Raw genomic sequence first — 21,868 nt, 5'->3', positions numbered from 1 at the left:
CCGATAAAAAGAAGCTTGTTGGTTTTTTTTTTTTTTGATTGGTTTGTTTTACTTTCAGTTCTAAATCTAATTCCTTGAGATTACTGGTGGGAGAAAAATTACTTGTAGAGAAAAAGCAATGCTTTTTAATGAGAAATGTTCATTTCAATATTGAATTTCTGTAATAAAATCACTTTCAAATTTAACACGTCTTGAGACATTTCCTGTAGCTCAGCCATTATAGTTCCGCGTGTATTTGCAAGTCTCAGTGTTCAGCCTTCAGCTTTTCAGGAAAATCTTGAGATAAGAGGTGGGTTATCACTTTGAGCATTAATGAGTATCTCAGTCATGCTTGTAATAGCATATAATAGCTGTGTGACTGTGACTGTCACTTGTTGAGTTCTACAGAACAGCTTCATAAAACTTGGAAGATAACAAGGTGTTTTTGTGGCTGAAGCCAATTCTCACTCAAGAAAACTGAAGGAACTGTTCCACTGTCTCCACCTATAAATGTTAGGTTTCTTTCATTGTCACTGTTCTACTTCATAAGGGTTGGCTGTCTAAAGATGGGAAGATAACAGCCCCCAGTTATAGTTTCTGGTAATGACAAGTTATACAGAACTTGAAAGTTTCTGGATATGTGGGAAAGGAAGGTAGAATGGGTTGACCCCAGTACCTGTGCTTATAATCTACTGCTTAATAATGAATGCAGAGCGAGCAGTTCATGCTCCTCCTGATAGCCTCCTGTATTGTTTTCAGGTGGTGTTATGCTGGTGATACGATGTGACTGATCCATGTCATGCAAGGTCAGAAATACCTTTTCACCAAGACTAATGCTCTGATGAAAATCTGGTGTCTGCAGAAAAATAAAATAAAATAATAATAATAATAATAAAAAAGAACGTTGTGTGGTAAAGGACTCAGAAGATGTAACAGGCCTACAATTTCCTTATTTCAAGGTAATTTATAACCCTTAATGTGTTATCTGAGTGTTGATGTGTTGACTTACTGGGAGAGACTTGTTACACTGCCTCACAGTTTTATTTTACTGCCTGATATTTGGAATGAAAAAAGTTTGCTTCAGTGCCTGTGCCCTTATTTGCTGTGCTGTAATTGCTTGTGTAAGTTTTAGGCATGCTAAGTGTAGGAGGAGAAGAGGACAAGTGCAGCAGGAACTCTGTGTATCACACTAGTAGGGGGTGTAGCAGCTAAAATCATCAAGGAGGGCAGCGGCAGCTCTACACTGAACAAAATCAGGCCCAGGACATGGTGGAAAGCACTGCAAGCTGTGTCAGTAGCATCTGTTGGCAAAGCATGAGAATGGGGGAGTTTGCCAGGATTGAATAAAAGAAAACCTAGGAGCTGGTGATGTGGGTATCTTCTGGCACATTGTAGCTGGCTCTGGGCAAAGCCATGGTGTTTATAGAGCTCTTGGACTCTGAGGTAGCTGGTGACAGCAGAGAAAGAAAGGTCCAAGTAGCAAAGGTCCAAAGACGGCATTCATAGGTCTCTGGGCTGGTTTGTGAAAGAGCTGTGGGGCATTCTGGAAACATCACCAGTGACTGTGGCTGAGAAGTGCCATGAGAGGAATGGTAATGTGAAACTTCTGAAAGGGTCCCTCACTCAGCTCTGAATATTGAGTGAGTTGCATGTAGTGCACCTGGTCTTGACCTAGAATTACCAAGGTATCTCATCAACATTTTCTTGAACAATTTTAATCTTCCCGAATGGCTCAGCGGTGACGGAGGACATCGTGTCATACAGTCACTACATTTTTCAGATAATTCTGTATTTTGACCAGTCTTTGGATTTGACCAGTCTTTGGATTTTGACCAGTCAGGGAAGATTTTCTGGGAGAAAGGAAGCATTTACGCTGTTAGAAGACAGCACTAGGGACTGATAAAATAAGTCTGTATTGTCTATCACAAAGAAGGCCATATAGAATAGGAACTGAAACTCACCCTTTTTTAAAAAAAGGAGCCACAGGTGAAATGGTCCTTAAATCAGTGGGTCTCAGCTTAAGGCTTGCAGACAGGACCTTCCGATGCTCATGTGCACGGAAAAATAAAAATATAAAACTAAGGATGAGTGACAGCAAGGCAGAGTGTTGCCTGCAGCAGGTGGATTACTTGGAGGTGGTGTTCATGCTGCAGTAAATGCTGGGGTTAATTGCTTTAAAAGGTTCTTCAAAACTCAATGTCTGGATATTATTTCTATCTCTGGAGTCGATAGTGATTCCTTCCAGATGAATCCTCATCTGTGAAAGCTATGATATCACTCTTCTATGTTTTGTAGGATTACATAGTAAAATCCTCCATTTCCTGGTGCATCTCCAATGCAGTAATATCATGGCCTCTCTTTGGCAAGGAGTTCAGACTGGACGGGCTGAGTGTGGTGAGCCATGTGAATGACAGCACAGGCAAGAACTGAACGTTTCCATGTCATGGGCCGTGGGTCACCAGCTGAGAACAACACTTGAGACTGACAGAAAGTGATAGTGCCAGGTCAGGCTGACCTGACAGTGTACTGGTACAGGAGCTTTTTGTTTTGCGGGAATTTTCTCTGTTCTGTGGGTGTCCCTGAAAATCAGCATAGCTGTCTCTGCCAGCGGGTGAGGAGTTAACGTGCTCAGCAAGATAGCAGTGGTGAAGTTAAAATCCCAGACAGGTTTATTGATAAGAGGGGGCCAGCATTTGTATTAGGATTGAATGCCTGGCTAACTAGGCACTGAAGCAGGGTACCTGGGCTCCTGCGTGGACACCCTAACACAGTTTTTCAAATATGGGTCCAGGATTTTGTTTCTAACTCCCATATCCCAGCATTAGGTGTGAAACCCAGATATTGTTCACCAATTCCTTGAATGCACAAGCGTGCTGGAAGAATAGATCCAGTGTCCTACCAGTAGGCACCTATTTGTGGGAAACATCAAGTTCAAACAGCAGTAAGCACCTGGGGCTTGCCAGAACATGTAATTTGGCTGGTGGGAGGGGTGTAGTTGTGCCCTGCCTCCACCTGGAGGGAGATCAAGATATATGGACCCAGGCCATACAGTAGTACAGACCATACTGTGAGAAACAAAGTTGTGGGCTCTTTGGGAGCTGCTCTGGTGTGGGGTCCCTCTCGTGGGGTGCCGACCTTCCTGGGCAGCTCCTGAATGGGCTGCAGCATGGAGATCTGCTCTGCTGCAGTACACTATGGGCTGCGGGGGTCTGCCTTCCCCACCAGGGGCCTCTCTGTGGGCCGCGGGGGGGGCTTCGGCTCCGGCACCTGGAGCACCTCTGCACTGCACTCCCCCTCCTCTGCACTGACCTTGGTGTCTGCAGGGAGGTTTCTCACTCCTCACTCTCCCAGCTGCTGTTGTGCAGCAGTGTTTTTTTTGTTTTGTTTTGTTTTTTTTCCTTTTCTTGGGTGTGCTGTCATAGAGATTTGAACTGCATTGCTCATGGCTTGGCTCTGGGCAGCGGTGGGCCCCTTTGGAGCCAGCTGAAACTGGCCCTTATCTAACATGGGGCAGCTGCTGGATTCTTCTCACAGGGGCTACCACTGCAGCCCCCTTGCTACCAGAACCTTGCCATGTGAACCCAATGCACTGATGCAGCTAGGTCATTACTGGCCTGTAAAGTATCAAGGCTTAAATTAACTAATGAAACCGTAAATGTGATGGGGGTAGAAGGGAGTGGGATACCCGTGCTACTTTTTGGGGACATCAAGCTGAGACTAGGGATACAATGATCCCTGGGCAATTATTGTATGTACCCTAGGTAGGGACTAACTTGTTGGGAAAGGATTTGATAATGAAATTGGGCATTCAAATAGTAAATTGTTAGGCTGGAATAACAGTGTTATTAATGGAGTGCTCTCAGACCCTGAGAGCAAAGATATATTTGCCTTTGAGTGGAAAGACCCTGAAATGGGGCGGAAGCAGCAATACAGATGGAATACAGATGGACAATTTTACCTTAGGGGTACAGGGCCACCAATTTATTTGGGCAAGTTCTAGAACAAATTTTGGAGTAATTCCAACCTCCAAAGGAGGTGTTACTGTTACAATATGTGGATGATCTTTTATTGTCAGGACACGAGAAAACAGCTGTGAAGGAAGCCACTAACAAGCTATTCGACTTTCTGGGAAAACAGGGCGTGAAGGTATTGGGAAAATAAATTAAAATTCATAGAAAGAGAAGTCAAATATTTAGGGCATCTAGTGTCTGAGAGGGAATGAAGAATAAATCCAGAGAGGATTCAGGGATTTGTTGAGCTACCCCTACCCAAAACTAAAAAGAAGTTTTAAAAGTTTTAAGAGAAGTCTTAAAAAAAAAAAGTCTTTTTAAGTCTTAAAAGTTTTAAGAGAAAGAGGTTTTTAAGGAATTAGGAGTCATGAAGTCCAAAGGAAAACAGATACTCCCTGATGGGAGAGAAATGCTGAATAAAGTGCTAATGAGGCAAATATTAACTGTTTTACATCAAGAGGGTCATTGGGGAATTCAAGCAATGTGTGACGCTGTGCTACGGAAATATGTATGTGTAGGAATATATATACTCTGGCTGAACAAGTACGCAGGAGTTGTGTAGTATGTCAAAAGGTAAATAGGAAAATTATCTGCAGTCAGCCCAAAGAGGAGTGAGAACCAGGAATTCAATGCTTCCAAAATGTACAAGTAGATTTCACAGAACTCCTTACAGTAGGTAAATTTAAATACTTATTAGTCTTGGTAGATTATTTGTCAGGGTGGGTGGAAGCTTTCCCTTCAGTATCTGCTACTGCGAACATAGTAACTAAAGTCATTCTAGTACGAATAACTCCCAGGTATGGAATTGTTGAAAATATTGACTCTGATCAAAGAAATCACTTTATGTCAGAAATATTGCAAGGGCTAATGTGGACTCTAGGAATTAAGTGGAAATTTCACACTCCTTGGCATCCTTCCTCTTGTGGAAGGGTGGAGGGGATCAGACAGTAAGGAAGCAATTGACTAAGTTCTGGAAACTCAGCTTTCCCAAATGAAGTGCTTACCTTTGGCACTTCTCCAAATTCAAACTGCACCAAGAAAAGATGTGGGAGTTTCGCCATATGAAATATTATTTGGATTGCTGTACATGGACAAAGGGAATGAGTTACCTCAGTTCGAAACAAAAGATGCTTTTCTTAAGAACTATATACTTGGGCTGTTGTCCTCTTTGTCATCTCTCAGGACCTGTGCATCATTAGCTCAAACCCCACCCTTGGAAGCCCTGATCCATCCATTCCGAGCAGGAGATTGGGATCTGATGCGAACATGAAGAGAATTGAAACTACAACCTGAATGGGATGGACTGTTCCAAGTGCTCCTGACTACCGAGACGACAGTAAGAACGGCTGATAAAGGGTGGTCTCATATCTGGGTAAAAGCATCAGTTAACCCTGATACCTGAGAGACTGCACTAACAAAGGCTTTTAAGGTTAAAACTGTTAAAACTATCTGTTGTAAACCTTTAACTTCTCCTTAAAAGAATTCTTAATGAATTAATGAGTAAAAGGGATTGAATTACACAGAATTGGAGTGTTTCCAGGGAACACTCTCTGGAAGTGGGAGAAAGGGGGGTATTTAATCCCCACCAGAAGAATCCTTATTAGTTTGTGATTTTTATTGTTTTTCTTAATTATTTCTTAATTATTATAGGGGTACATATATATATATAGAGAGAGAAAAGATGTATTTTAGGTTTATCTTAGTAATACGTATTCTTAATGGATTAGTGATAGGATAGAGGGAAAAATCAGCATTTCCAATTAATCCAGAATATCTCTTGAGTTCTATGTCAAAATAATTGTTGGATTTGCACCCAGATGCCTAGAAAGACTGAAGAGGCCTTGTCCCTGATTGCTGTTTCCAGCAGCAACTGTGTCTGGATTCTCTAGATTTCTAAAAATGACAGATCATACTCAGTACCGGGAAGGAATAGATTTTGAAGTTGAGCTCCCTACACATAGTTCTGGCTACAATATACTGTGTTATCAAAGGTGCCTTTTAAACAACATTGATAGAAAACTCAGGGGGCAATACTACTGACCCTGGGTGTGGAAATATCCATGAAAAAGGGAATAATACATACTGTACCGAATATGGTAGCCACGGGAATGCTAATATACATAATGCACACCAGATACGACATGAGAATCCTGTAACCGGACAGCCTGTCCTGAATGGCAAGGAGTGGTACTGGCTATGTGGTAATAAAGCCAGGAAGGTGTTGCCCCTAGGATGGAAGGGAGCTTGCACCCTGGAGGCAATAATTCCCAATGTAACTATTATTGAAGACCCACAAAGCCAAAGCCCCCTTGAGACCACACGTAGAATTAAGCAGACTTCAGATAATCCTCTAGTAAAATTCTCTAGCATTTCAGTTTTGCAAGGTGTTTTTTACTTTGGTTAGGGGTGAGTGAATTAGAAAATGCTATTGTAAATATCTCAGCTATAATTGAAGAACTAGAAAATAAGTTTGATAAGTTTGCAAAAATAGTACTCTAGAATCAAATAGTATTAGATTTATTAATAGCCTCATAAGGAGGAGCGTGCACTGCAATTAATATTAGTTGCTGTATATATGTAGATCAAATGGGATGAATTTGACTGATCTCAAAAATATTTGGGAAAAAAAAAAAAAACAACAAGATCCTACCTAGAGTAGCTCAAGATGACACTTCCTGGGGATTTAGAAACATTTGGGAGAAACTAATTTTGTGATTACCTGAATAGAATTGGCTCAAACAAGTATTTGTTGGTATTGTAATAATAATGGCATTGTATATCTATCATCCCCTGTGACATCCGAAGAAGAATATTGCATCTTAATTTTGGAAAAACTCAAGAGTGCGGTATGTGAAGAGGTGTGAAAACAACAATAGAAGTAAGAAAAGAAGAGGGGGGAATTGTGAGAAACAAAGTTGTGTTTTTGCGGTAGAGAATTACTTTTCTGTATTCCAAGGTAGTTGTGTAGTCATAATAAGGAGAAATGCTAAGTAGATAAGTGGACAGTAGAAGGTCTCACTGTTCCAAAATAAGCTAGAAGCTTGAGAAAAACAGGATGAGCAGTGTGAGAACAGTAAAACAAAGATCACAAGTTCTCAAAACATAAGAAAAGAGAAAATAAAGGGTTGAAAAAAAAGAAAAATTGTACATATATAGTATAGAGGAGCGTCGAGTAGCTTGTGAACCTGTAGTACTCAGCCAATGAGGAAACAGGGGAGGTGATCAGGTGTCGGGTAATAGGGAATAAAAGGTTATGATTTGTTTACTAAAATGCGCTCCTGATTGACAGGACGCCCGCCATTGCAAGAGCGAATAAAATAGCTTCACAGAAGATCCTGTCTGAAGAAAATTATTTGAGATTTTTCTCACAATACTACACTAGTAGTATGGGAAAACCCAAAGGAGTGGAGGTAGAGACAATAGTCTTAACAGTAACAATGGCTTGAACTGGGATGTCATTATTCAAATCCTGTTTGTACTGGGGAAAATGGGGACAGAGGTAGATGCAGATGGGATGTATCATCTTACCTTAAACGTAGGACAGCAAAACCCACGGGACAGGTTGCATGGGGTGAGCTACCCTGGGCATGGGATCATCCCAGTTGGTATTACTGCTCCTTGATGGAGTCTGCTGACAAAACCTGCCTCTAGGGGCTGGCATTCAGATCCACCACTCAGGTTGCCAAGCCTCATCGTTAGGAACTGTCGTTTGGATGGAGAATTACCACTGGTGGGCAGTACCCTGCCCATCATACCGAACCACCTGAACCTCCAAGCGTTCAGACATGTATTCCGAGGCTAGCCCAAAGCAATACCTCAAGCACTGTTTAACACTTTCAGTGACCAAACCCCGCATTAGGTGCACAGGAAGAATCAGTTGCATCCAAAGTGACTGGAATTCAGCTAGCAGGAGACAGCCAATGTGAAACCTTGTGGTAACAGTGGAGAGCGGTGACTGGGGTGCCTCCTCTGTCCCAGCAGACCACGGAGGTGGCTGTCACTCTAAAAACACACTGGTTAGCTGGCAGGGGCATCTTCGGGAGGCTGTCGATGACTCGTGATGCCCTCTTATGTCTGCTTGCTGTGCTGTTGGTTGCAAGCTGCTTGTTGTTCTGTATTCGGTTGCATCTATATTGCTACATCCAGTGAAAACCTGCCACCTGGAGTGCTTGCTAGCGGAAGCGTAACTAGCACACCCCAGAAGTGAGAGCAGGTGTGCAACAGCACAGCCCTTCCAGTATGCCTTGGGCAGGGGGACACGAGACATCTACAGCCACTGCACTCTTGTCACCTGCAATGCTTGCAGTGGATCAAGGAAGGGGCTGGGGCAAAAAAAAAAAGTAAAGTTTGAGTTATATCTCGAATGACTAGGTGGTCCTGAAGCTCCCTAGCTAGTCTCTGCACAGGTTGAAACAATGAACTAATTTACTGCAATCTAATTTAGGACTAAGGAATTTTTTAAGGATCAAGATTATCAGTCCCTGATGGTGACTAGTTAATTGTTTGTGCTGTATTAACTGTAATTGTTTTGGTGCACATACACCCGTGAAAGTTTAAGCTTTGTAAATTAATGGTGTATAAGCCAAGTGGGAGTACTGTGGCCTCGCCTTGGCCAGGAGCTGTGTATAAATTGGCTGAGCAGCACGTGGTGAGCTGTGGCACGCAGGGTGGCGCGAACAAGAACCGAGTATTTCCATTGCGTGGGCTGCGGAGCGGCAGCTGACAGACGCGTGTGCGAAACTGCTGGAAAGGCATACAGCAGCCTCACCACGGGCTGATCTGATTAGTGGCCTGTGCTGACATCTGGCTATAATCAGCAGCGGAGATCGGGGGGAGATGTGACGTGAATGTCTGGCACGGCGTTGAAGCAGAGCGTCCAAGGTGTGAGCATTATGTGGGGCAGCCGAGCTTGACCCAGGAGCCCGACGCTTGCGCTTGACCGTGCCATGCCCCTGCAGCAGTAATCGGTGAGGGTCAGTCGTGTGTGTGGGAAGTGTTTCCTTGACACTGCCTGTCCTTCACTCAGTCCACTAAATACACTGAACCTCAGTGTCATCTTGTTTGGTGTCCCTTTTCCTGCTGTGAGAACATTTTACTAAATTGATTCTAGAGTTATCCTAAAATGGAAGAGAAGTCTTAAATTTTCAAAAGTAGAATTAAAGGTAATTTGTAACTATGATACTACACTTGGGAAATTTTCTAAAGATGATAGTGGGTCAGACACTTCAGATTTGTCTGCTCTGCCTGTTAATCATTTTTCCGTAACTTCAGAGCCACAGGGACCTATATCAAGAGCCCGTGCTGCAACTACACCAGGCCTGCCGGATTCTCACACACTATAGGTAGGTGCAACATCCACTGAAGACATCGACTGAGAATGGACTGGAAGGAACCAGCAGCTCTTTTAATCCCTAAATATTAATAAAAAGCCAGTACAGTAATGGGTTGCACCACGTTCCATTTCGGTACTTTTCCTCATCTCCCCTCTCTTTCCTCAAAGGAACCCAGAGTCACAGGAACCAAGTGAAGGAAGATGAGTGATGGTGGTGCTCCCTGGTCCCCATTTCCACCTTGATTGTTTTCATGCCAACAGCCAGCCTGTGATGGAAAGAAGGAAATAACCTCCTCTGCGGTCTCCTGCCCTATCTCAAGCAGGACCATGTGCTCCAGTTGTGCTGCACGCAAATGGCCACAGTTTAACTGAGAACAATGAAGAGCAGAGAAGGGTACTGAGGAACAGTTTTTCTGATTCTCTGTCTCCTGCTTATAAAACATATCAGAGGGGGTGTAAATACTCTTAGGTTTCCTCAGTCTTACTGCAAAAAGATTACAGCCTTGGGCTGTGAATTTCCTTGGACACATTTCTAGTTACTTCCTTCATTCAAAGACTATGTGGAGAGAGGCAGATAGAAGTCCTGGAAAGTAAAGGTAACGTGATTCCTCTCTGTCTTCAGTACACCTAGATTATTCACTCCCTAGCAGTCTGTGAAGTGGTTCAAGAATAAAGTGCTCTACTGACTTGCTGTTTTGAGGATAAGCAATACCAGCTTAGCAGTGGGGCATTTGTCCATTTCCTCAAATACGACTCAAGTGAAAAAAAAAAAAAGAAGAAAAAGTAACTTGGGATGCACACATCTAAGCCAGTTTTTAAGATGGGGAACATAGGGTGAGAATACCCAGGGGATCCTTGTTTTCTTGGCAGAGCCAACACGTGGCCGATGGGTCTGAGCACAGCAGGCTCACCTAACTCTACAGCAGCAATTTAAGGTCATCTCACCCTTGCCTACCTCTAGAAGAACTGACACTTCTGCAAAGAACAAGGCCAGCTCAGCTCATTGTCTTCTCAAGAGGAACTAGTTTCCGCAGAAATTGAAGGCCCTAAATTTCTGGCTACCTCTTTGGTTTCCTACCAGATGCAGTCCTCCTGGCCAACGCTCTTGTGCAGCTACTTCATGGCACACAGTAAATACTTGAGGCATCTTAAGAGGGGGAGAGACAGCAGGGAAAAAGCTGAGAGATCAACTATTCATAACTTCATTGGGGTGCAGGAAGAGGCTCCTGAAATGGAGTAACAGTAGCCAGAAAGCATTGGAGGGAGAAAAGGGTGGTGGATTAGGACAGAAATTAGCACCCAAGAATACTGTTGAAGAGCAAGTGAACAGTGACATGAGGCTTTGAGTATGGGTGAGGGTGCGAGGTGGGGGCTGGGTTGTGATGGGAAGTCCACTCTGAATAGTATGAACAGGGAAATTCTTAATACATACACTGGGCTTTTCCACCTTCTGTCCTTTATACTCCCCAATGGTTTAATACCACTGGTATAATCAATCCAAATTTACTGCAATACATCCCAACCAATAGTTATATTAATTCTGATAACCCCAATAGTGCATTTCTTGCATAATGAGTAGAAGAGTCTTCAGAACATCATTCTGCATCTTTCAGCCTTCATCTACTATTCTGAAGTGACTCGGGCTGTCTAATTGGAGCTCATTGGCTATAGAAATAGCATCATCAGATACTGAGTAATGAATTTACATTTTCAAAAAAAGACACTTAGTCTTCTTAAGGTCAGTAGTAGGTCTCTGGAAATATCTGTCAATATTAAAAAATGAACCATCAAACCTCAGGGCACAATGCCTACCCTTCACCTTTCGGAAGATGTTTTAGCACAAGAGCAGAGAAAAAGCTAATGATGTATTACCATAAAGAAAAAAAAAAAGGGGGGGGGGGCAACATAAAGCCACAAACACAGAAGAATATGTCAAACTCCTTGACCTTATATATTTTTCCTATCTGGACGCGCTCTCAAAAAATCTGCCTCGGTGCTGAAGGTTGCAATGAGTGGGGTCCAAAGCATTGTTTCTGTTTCGCAGACTGCAGAGTAGGTTGTGATGACTCTACCTAACTTTAAAGAAGCACATTTTAGTCATCTACATCTGAGATACCCAGGTGGCATCTGTCTTACACTGAGGTGAAATGAACCATATCTCAGAAGTGCCTGTTGCTCTTCACTGAGAATGACTACACCTGAGGTAAACATCCACAGTATGGATGTAGTTTGGACAGGTGAGTCATTCTTTGTTTCAAAAAGTGAAGTACGATGTAGGAAGAGGCTCGACTTCAAGATGCTGACTAAGAACAACATGTTGGTTTCTTCCCAACATTCCATTTCAAACTGTTAGTGAATTTTTTGTGGAATGACATACCTCATCATTGCAGGTACTGGACCAATCTTTCTCTTTTCTACTTGTTATTCTTTTTATCTATTGCTAATTGAGTTTTATCTTGTACCTTTTCCCTTTTTCTCACTTGTATTCATCTGTAATTATTTTAGTTTCTTTCTTTTCTTTTTTTTTTTTTTTTAAATACATAACTTGTGACTTGACCAAGCTAACTGCTTGGTACAAGTCATATCTTTTGTTTACATTAGCATAGGTGCTGGCTGAGATCTTAGAGTACTTGGTTATTGTAAAGAAAACTTTGATTCCCCCCCCTTTTTTTTTTCCTTTGCACTTGATTCCCATGGGATCTTACCTAAAAAATCTACCAATTTAACTGAGCATAATTTCTCTATCTTGCTTTCTTCTTTTCTTTCCTCTCCTCTCCTTTCTGAATCATGAACGTTGTAAATTCACAGTTGCTTTAATCCAAGCTGCCCTTCAGACAGAATCAAATCTAGTAAAGCCTTCTTTTAGTTGCTTTCTCTACTTTATATATCATATTTATTGCAAATATATTCCAAGAACTTATCAAGCAGCCTCCTGCTGCATATCTTTCCAAATAGATATCCACTAGTTAAAACTTCTCACTGTTACAGGTTCAGTAGTTGGATGACTGTCAGATGTAACAAAAAAATGATGTAGTGTATTTCTTTGCAAGCCCAGTGCAAGCCCTGTTTTATAACCTGTTTCTGTTCCTGCAGCCTCTCCCACCCCGTCATTACTGAGTAAGCTATATCCTCTTACATCAGAGTCGCATGAATTCTTTCACTACATGTCTATTATACAGATAATATAAAATACATTTGATTGTCCACTAATACTTCTAACTTTCTATCTACTCTGACACTTCTTGCACTAATATTACTCACACACCTGAAACTGAATCATGGTACATCACTACTGTGAATGAGATAAATTGTACTTCACGGTGTGTTTTCCCCCGGTTATTCCACATTGCAGACAGACATTTACATTACAGATGTTTTAAGTTAGGAGAGATGGTTCCAGTCTGATCAAGATCCTCTGACATACCCGGATGTCTTCTATTAGTATCTTAACTATAAGAGCAGTTGCTCATTTCCACCAGTAAAGCACATCTTATTAACTCCAAGAAAAAAAAATAGAAAATGAATTGAGCATGCCTATCAGAGAAAAGCTAAAGAGGGTATCTTTCAGGAAAAAGCCTTTACTTGAAGTTATATTTTGCTTTCACTACAGAGGAGCAGAGGACTCTGTTAAATGAAAATTTGGGGATTCATGGCAAAAAGCTATTTGTCCTGGAAGTGGGGATGATATATTACTAAAAGTTCTTAATAAGTGATAAAAATAATATAAACTGAAGTCTTGTGTTTTGAAAACTGAATTGGAAATGCAATACTTCATATGAATGCTAATAAAATTATCCAGCTTTTCTTTTAAAGAAGATTTGAGCAGCATTTTTCATATCTTAAGTATTTCCATAATCAACCATTTACCCAACAACTTTCCTACTTTTTAAAAGAACCTGCTGAAATAATGATGAGGAAAAATCCCTTGTATTAAAAACATTTCCAAAAATTAAGACTTACACATTTGTTAGACTTTCACTGTATAAAAATGTACAGTGGCTTTATTGACATGTACATTCCATTATGTTTACAGCTGCAAGATATGAGGCACACTCAGTATTGCACTTCATTAAAATTTCAGGCTCAAACATAACCCAGAAGTTTAAATGAAACTGCTGTTGTAATTTAATAATTCTTATACAGGACAAACATTGATACCTTTATATACAGTGTGATACTTGTTACATTTATGCCTTCCTAACACATTTTTTTTTTTAATAACAGTCTAGGAAATAAACCAGAATATTCCTCTTTCCCATCCCCACTTGTGATGCGTTACAATTGTACAAGATTACAAAAAGTCAGTATACAATAATCAATATTTTTTTTTCTTTCTCCTGAAAGCCAGCATCATTCATAGTCCACAGACACACAAATCCTTTAATAGCAATTATTTATTTGTAAATGTCCAATGTTTCCTAGCCGATGACTGTAATGGCCACATGCAAACACCTCACAAGTTTTGATGTCTCGGTTCAAAAAATGTCAATTTCTCACAGCAAGAATTATGTACATGGTATTTGGCATCCTTCTTGCACTGTAAATTGTTCCTTTTACCTGGGTTATGAAATGGTCCCATCCTCATCCCAGCTGGACTTTATTTTCAGGACACTTGTGGGATGAGGGCACCTGTTTTGCTCTGGTTAAAAAAAAAAAGAAGTCTAAAAAGTGTGAGCATTTCTGCAAACCCCACAACCCAGAGCAAATTCTTCACCAGTGGGTGGATGGACAACATGAAGTGGACATTCTGTTCCTTCAAGTTGTTTACCTTTGGGACCTACAAGGGATTTAAGAGAGAGGGAAGAAGAAGGGATCAGTGCTTGCAGATTCGATGTAAATTCAGATAACACACACATATACTAAATTTCCTCAAAAAACACATTAAGTGAAGGTAATATGTCTGTATGGATATATGGTAGGCCTTCATTATTGATTCCTTATGAATTGATAAGAAAGAGCAGATAGAAAGGTGCTTTCACCCAGTCAAATTCAAGCAAGAAGTCTAAAGGCTAAATATGTAAAGAGAAATATTGCCATTCAATTAGATCTAACAAAACATGATCACAAATTGTTAGCTTCCTAAAAGAGTTGTGTCAAACATCAAATTCATATTTAAAGGAAAAAAACCACCACAACTACCATTACCACCAAAAAAGATGAAACAGTAATTAAAGTAATTAAAACAATCTAATTAAAATAAATCAAATTCATCAAAGTAGAAAAGGCAAAAAAGCTTACAGAAAGAGTAATTGAAATAAATTTCATCCAATCAATAATGGGGATAAAAATATCACAATCTAAAAGCAAAATCAGTAAATATGAACAAGAGTTGTACTCTGCAATAAAAAGTAATTTAAGGTGTCAACAGGAATTATTATTATTATTTTTTTCTGTTTACCTCTTTCATGTAAATATCTTAATCAAAAAGCTGTCACTTGTTCTTAACAGCAAGGAAAGTAACATGATCTAATGAGATCAGCATCAAATCAATGGCAGGTAAGTCAGAAACCAAGGCACCAGCAATATTTTGCACATGGCAGGTACCTAAGTCCAGTTACATGTTTTAATAGCAGTGTGTTAAATTTTTCAATATAATTGTAACACACCATGTTGCATCTCGGGTCTGAAACGGTGTAGGTAAATTCAAGTGTCTTTCTGTAACAAAGTAATGCTTAAAGGATCAGTGTGATCACATTGCCTGTATTATTGCCAGGAAAAAAAAATAATCAAAAGCTTGCATAGAGGAAACCCATTTTAGTATTATTCCAGATACTGAATCCGACCCTAAAAATTATCAGCAAGAAAAGACAAGAACATCAGTTAGAACTAATTACTAATCTCAGCACTTAGTTTGCTAAATTTGCTCTGTAAAAATACTACCTGCAGGACAGTGTGGGAGTTCTTCTTTAGGGATGCTTGTCATTCTTTGGAAATCATCATGGCAAGCGTTGCAAAAATGTGTTGTCCCAAAACAGAAAAAAACAGCAACTGAACAGCAGTAGCGGCATTTGTACTCTAAGAAATCTGTACCGTGTTTGGGACACATCTAAATAGAAAGAAAATAAAAACTGATAAATGAAAGAGCAATGCTGTAACAATCCAAACAAACAATACATTTCTACATTTTTAGTGTATATCAGTATCATGTGATACAAATAATTTTGAATGAGTATGAATTATTGTATGGCTCACATACTCAGGAAAAACTTTAGAATTAGATAAGAACTTCAGTACAAATTCTTTGCTTACCTGAGCCCTTGAAACATCAGAGCATGCACCACAAATAAGCTCTCTTGGATCATAGTCATCTCCTTGTCCAGCCTCAGCATCACAACGAGCTTCGCCACCAAAATATGCCTAAATTTCATACAGGAATGGTTGGACATTAAACAACAGACAACTGGTATTTTAACAAAATTGTTTTGTAATGGGAAAATGATGAATAAAGGCTATTACTGTAGTCTCCACTGTCCTGAGTAATTCTTGACTCTGACTCTCTATACATGTTTTTGAGGCACTGAGACAATTTCTCGATTTCAGGACACACAAGACTGAAAATTGTACAACCTACTCTGCTCTATGCTAGTGACTGCAAGGTATGGCTTTTGAAACAGTATTTAGATATTCTATAAACGGCATGTAAGACAGACTGAGGAAGCCTTCTGCCAGCAGAGCTTTTCACCAGCCAAAGGGAGTATCAGTTTTTATGCTCATGTGGGATCCCTTATAATTAGAACTTTTCTATACATTCATTACACTTTCTCACGTTATTCCACCAGGATACATTAGGGACAAAAATGTACCAGGTAAGACCGCCAACTCTGATGAATTTCTTCATAAAGTATTTTCACATGGAGTGGTGAGATGAGGTGAGGAGTAACATCCTTGCTTCCTTCATTACCATCTTATTAACTAATTAGACAATACATAGAATTCTTGCTCTCAGCATTCTCTCCTTTTTCCAGTGACAATTAGGGCTCTATGACTGCAAAAGGCTAGGGAAAATGGTCTCAAGGCAAGTATAAGGAAGGAAAAAGTTAAGCAGACCACCTTCCCCCAAACTCTACAGACTAAAAGAACACGGACCTTCCTAAGGGATGTATGTTAGGGCAGTAGATTGAAATTTGTGTTGAACAGGAGCTGGACAAAGGGAAAAAATCTAGAAATTAGTTAATTGAATGTTGCTGTTAAGACATATGGGCGCAGTATGAAAGGGAATAATGAGACACAAGGGAAGGAAAAAGAGGGAAACAAGAAGAACAGAAACAGCATCAAATACTGGGAAGAAAGTGTAATGAAAAACAGTAAAAGTTTGAGAAAGATGAAAAAAGAATGTATTTTTGTAAGGGAGCTTACAAAGGCAAGAAGCAAGTTGCTAAAGGATGAGAAGTGAAAATTGATTAACTGTGGGAGGCAGAAACATAAGTGAACTGAGAAACTGCATAGTATTGAGCTAGAGGGGCTGTCATTACTGCTCTTCTCTAGCATATGGAAGTCAGTCCTTTCTCCTCTATTTCCAAATTGAACATTTCCATTTAACATAACAATTACTGGTGTTCTCCTTGAAAATTTTATAATGAAATTGCCTCATTCCATTCATTCCTAAGGGAAAAAAGAAAAAGATGTGGGCAAGTTGGGCACTCAAATCAGCATTGAAAGAAACAATGGGAAGGGGTCTCTGACAATCTACAATTTCTCTAACCATAGTTAAACAATATTTGTCTCTTCTCTGCTGGTGGACCGATCAGGCTGTTTGTATATGTTTTTTCTCTTGATAAGTTTCATGTACCCTGCCTGAAGAAAATTATATATAGATGACCCAGAGCCCAGCAGGCTAGATGACACATACCCTGTTTCTATACTTCTTTTTTCATTCTTCTAGCTCACCTGGCCATCAGTTCTGTAATTTCTACACTTCAAAGGAACTCAAGATGTTAAGATCTAATTTAGGCATAATCACTTAAGAGTTTCCTTAACCCCATACTGAACAACTGAACTAACACCTCTAGTGTCATGAATCAAAACTGAGAATACACTTTCCCGTCTTTTAAGACTACTTCCGGGGAAAACCACACCGATAGGCTTGCAGAAGAGGTTGTTTTTCTGCCTCAAATTTGCTGTTTACTGAAGTTCTATTGAGCTCCAAGTTGGACAAAAGGTGCCCAGTTCAGGTGCAATCTTAGTGACAAACTCCCTATATCAAAGAGTTAAAATGAAACCTGTATTTATAGCATTTTAATGTTCACGTGAAGTATGAGGTGGAAGTATGGCAAAGGGACAGTTAGCGTTCTGCTACAGTATCATTTGCACATTCTTTTAAGAAGGCTATCACCTCAATCTGCTTTCGGTTTCTGAATTCCTCTGTACATACTTTTGAGCTTTACAAAGTAAGACACTATGTACGTCTAACTTGCTCAATGTTCGCTTTTGTTTTTAATTCTTTTTTATTTTTTAAGGTTTAACATAATTTCTTTTCTTGCTTTCCTACTCCATACACAATATATTAATTATATGTTCCGTTCTTTAAGAAGTGACTTTTGAAACTTATGATAACATACATTTAATTTGAGAAAATACTTATAGTCATACCTTTTTGCATTTGTAGCAAACATAATAAGCATATCTGTTCATGGCATAGCCAGCTGGGTCATTATAAAATCTAACACCTGGTGTTGTGATGGCCTCACTCTTGTGCAACCCTTCATACTCCAATCTCATCAGTGCTTTTCTCCTTACATCTTCATAGAGTTCTTTGATTGGATCAAGCAAATCCTTTAATACTGTATGATTGATTTTGTTCTGAAATAAAAAAAAAAAACATGATTAAAATATCTTGCATCTTTATTACAATACCTGTAGTAACTTGTATTGTGGTCAAACACAAATAGCACAATGGATGTCAAAAGAACATAAGCACTCAGGTGATGGACATTTAAAAAAAAAAAAGTTGATAAATATTTAATTTGATTCTGTAATACATTTTTAATAAAAATGGCCTTTTGTTATATGAAATCAACAGACCTCACAACAGACTGTAACAACCACAAAGGGATGGTAAAAGGTACATGAAATATTCACCCTAGCACAGGAACATTCTGGTTATCTGTTTTCTCTAATTTTGCTCCTTTTTGACTTACCACTCAACAATTAATAATGACTTTTAGTCCTCCGTACCAAGTCTTTATCATTTAATAAATTACCAAAAAGCAGCATGAAGGACGAAACACAGCATGCACAAATGCCTGACAAATTTAACATTCCTATGGCTTTAAGGTGCTTCTCTGCAGATACCATGTAATTCTTCAGCTCTGCACTTCTGCCACTGATGAGCAAAGCAGATTTAAAAGGTGTACGTAAAATGGAGAATCCAGGTTTCCTGCTTGAGACAATGTGAATTAAGATTACTTCTTCCCCTTTCCCCCCAGTGCCTAAAATGGGAATTTACAAGCAGATGGTGCTAAGAATAAAACAGCATTAAGGTAATGTCTGCATTATGTTTACTTTTTAAGAGGAGCCTTACTTTAGGGAATAGTAGGGAAGGTAAAAAGATACATCAATGAGATGCATCCATCATCTTTTTTAGAGACACGAGAAATTAAGGAAACAAGTGATGTATATCCAATTTATATTACAACAAGCAATATAGTATTTTAAAAAGTGTGGGGAGAGAGAGAGTATTAGGTAATTTGTTTGATCTACACAGTAAACACATAGATCATTTACCTTGCAAATAGGACAGGACATAAACCCAAAAGTTATCCTTGGCCCAAGCCATCTGTTTTCTAGTACACGTTGACAGCATTGCAAATGGAAAACATGGCTGCAGTCCAACTTTAGGGAAAAAAAGAACAAATGAACATTGAAGTTACATTAACCACTAAAATTTAAGTAGTTACTTGCTTTTAAGTGGCAACATATACAAAATACAAAATTAATTTACTTAAAATCCTGGAGGACCCCTACTTTCCTCTTAATAAAGAAATGAATGAATATTAAATGTTTGTTAAAATCATAACCCTTCCATTCTAGAACAATCAGTGGCTGTACAAAATATATATGATGTATATCTGTTATCTTAGTTGTTTTTCTCATTTATATATTTCAAATAAAGTAAACATAGCAAGTTAAGTTGATACAACCTGCTTATTTGAAATAGCAGTAATTCCAGGAAGAAGAAAGCATTTCAGGTAACTTAAGTACTGTTACTGGGTCTGTTTTGAAAATTTTAACAGTGTGATTTGAAGGACTTTATATTTTAGCTTCTTCGACATTTAATATTAAAACCACAATATTATCTTTCAAAAAGGGGGGAAAAAAGATGAACCTGGATAGCTGGTGCTGCTGAAAGTGCTTCAGTAAAACAGATCATACACATGTCATCAGCATCTTGTTTAAGAGTGGTAGCATTCTTATCACAACCATGCAAGCATGGTAGACAGTGCTCTTCATTCTTAACACCTCCACATGGATGACCGCAGGAATGTGTCTTGCTGCAGGCAATTTTAGCATACTCCTATTAAAAGTAAACAATCATCTTACTTCCCCCTCCAAAGAAGAGTTTGATATCACGCTACTTTTTGAAGGACTGCTGGTTCATGAAATAAACTGAGATGAAAGAATCACTATTCATACTGCTGTCCGCTGCTAGAGGAAGTACTCGAGAAAAACTGAACATTTTGTGTACATTAAGTAGAATTCATATCTTCAGTTACCCATAAAGTATCACTCCTGAATAGCAATGGCATAAGGAAACCACAATTTTAAAATTGTAACATTTCATTTTAATATACAGAGAAATATTCTTTGATCTTCCACATGTATTTTGTATATTAAGTACCTCCCATGTAAACACTGCTTGCCCTGTATTAAAACACATTATGAGCTGTTTATTAACTAGCATAAAATGCTTTCAGAAATGATGCTTATATGAAAACAATATTTTAACCACCTCTAATTTCAAGCCCTAGTAAGTAGAAAACTATTGTAAATTGCCAAGAAGCCAACAATGAATTGAGCCGAAATATTATTACAATAATATAATATATAGGCTGGAAGAGAAAAAGAAGATGTAAACGTGCAACACAAACAGAAATAAATAGTGTACCCTAAAAAATTGGTTGGGATTTGGCCCTCTGCCAAACATACCTCTGTACCTGGACTGTAAGGGCATAAAGCCACTCAGGACACATGCATACAATAGGCAAATCTGGCCAAACAACCCCAAATCTTGTATGTTCTATGCTCACATAATATATACAGGCTGCTACACAAACTACAAGCTTTCCAGTACACTAGACTTTATGTTGACAGAGTGTATTTAACTTTTTATTTGGAATACTACTGTGAAAACCTGAGATACTTTTGAAGATAATGAAACTACCTAGTATTTCAGTTGAGTATTGGTGTTTGTAGCTTATAATTAAGCTAAACATTTACCAACAGAGAAATATTTGAATCATATTACCATACTCAATATTCAAACCTTTTCCATGAGAGAACTCATTTAAAATGGGCACAAGGAAAAAGTTTACTCAAAATAAGGTCTGATCCTACAGTCTCTTCTATTTTATGCAACTCCCAATGACTGATAATTATTAATACACACCTGGCAATCTGTGTCAGAACAAACACTTCCCACTGCTGATAATTCTGTTCCACTCCTACAACCACAGAAACGACATGCTTCGGAACTGCTGGTGGTCGGTTTGCCTATGTCCACAAAAGGAAACAAAAATAAAAACTGTTGTAACAAAACATAAGTAACTGATATCCTAAAAACAGACACCTGAACAACAATCACATAAAACAACCTACCAAACAATAACTCTTACACATTTAAAATGTCTTATTTTTATTAACAGACAGCAATCAAAAGCATTTCCCTAAAGCAAGTGAAAATCCTAACTTTTTTTTTTTTTGACAAATGCTCAGGTAAAAGGCACGTATAAACAGGAAAAAGAACAGCTAAAACAAGTTGTTTTACCTGTCTGTTCTCTAAACTCCACCATAGCCTTCATAGTTTTAGAATCTGCTAATGCCATCAGCCAGAAAAGCTTGGTCCTACCACAACCCTCATGAAGATCAACTTTGATAGCTTCTTCTTCTTCTTTGAATACCTGTCAGGTTAATCAAAAAGATAATAAATAGCATTTCTATGTTATTTTTGTCATTCTCTCTTTGGATTCTGAACAGAGATTTTTAAGTTTCTGTCAAATTTGTCTTCTACAAGCTATTTTTCTTTTATAGATTGTGTATGTTGTACATATAGCAGAGTGGATAGACGTTTTGTGTTTTTAAAAGTAAGCATACATAAAATTATCACTCAGTATAACATGACTGGGAAGCAATAGTGCAGAAATGCTAAGAAAAGAGTTAGACAACATTTTTTCTAATTTAAAAAATATGGAGCTTGGAGTTCCTAACTGCTATTTAACTACTTCCGTATGCCACAGAGTACTAAAAGCACAAGATAACAACAGAAATACCTTCATATAACCATGTCAGAAGTTTATCAAAGCAGCACTGATAGTTATGGTCATTATTTATA

The 21,868-nt window shown here is 39.0% G+C and overlaps 1 protein-coding gene across 2 annotated transcripts in view; it reads right to left on the bottom strand.

The window, feature by feature from the left end:
* Nucleotides 1-13,066: 13,066 nt before the first annotated feature.
* Nucleotides 13,067-21,868, bottom strand: part of MYCBP2 (MYC binding protein 2) — a 196,503-nt gene continuing 187,701 nt past the window's right edge. The window contains exons 78-85 of one of the 2 annotated variants that reach the window (XM_050708276.1): nucleotides 21,305-21,437; nucleotides 20,927-21,030; nucleotides 19,646-19,834; nucleotides 19,045-19,152; nucleotides 17,911-18,120; nucleotides 15,571-15,678; nucleotides 15,202-15,367; nucleotides 13,067-14,098 (exon numbers count right to left, since the gene is read on the bottom strand). In XM_050708276.1, coding sequence (XP_050564233.1) covers nucleotides 13,983-14,098; nucleotides 15,202-15,367; nucleotides 15,571-15,678; nucleotides 17,911-18,120; nucleotides 19,045-19,152; nucleotides 19,646-19,834; nucleotides 20,927-21,030; nucleotides 21,305-21,437 — 1,134 coding nt within the window. In that variant the 3' untranslated portion in view covers nucleotides 13,067-13,982. The remainder of the gene's footprint in view (nucleotides 14,099-15,201; nucleotides 15,368-15,570; nucleotides 15,679-17,910; nucleotides 18,121-19,044; nucleotides 19,153-19,645; nucleotides 19,835-20,926; nucleotides 21,031-21,304; nucleotides 21,438-21,868) is intronic. The other variant, XM_050708273.1, reaches the window with a different exon arrangement.

The sequence above is a fragment of the Cygnus atratus genome, chromosome 1 (assembly GCF_013377495.2).
Source record: "Cygnus atratus isolate AKBS03 ecotype Queensland, Australia chromosome 1, CAtr_DNAZoo_HiC_assembly, whole genome shotgun sequence".
NCBI lineage: Eukaryota > Metazoa > Chordata > Aves > Anseriformes > Anatidae > Cygnus > Cygnus atratus.
The sequence above is the reverse complement of the archived record's forward strand: the minus strand, read 5'-3'. Positions and strand labels throughout refer to the sequence as shown.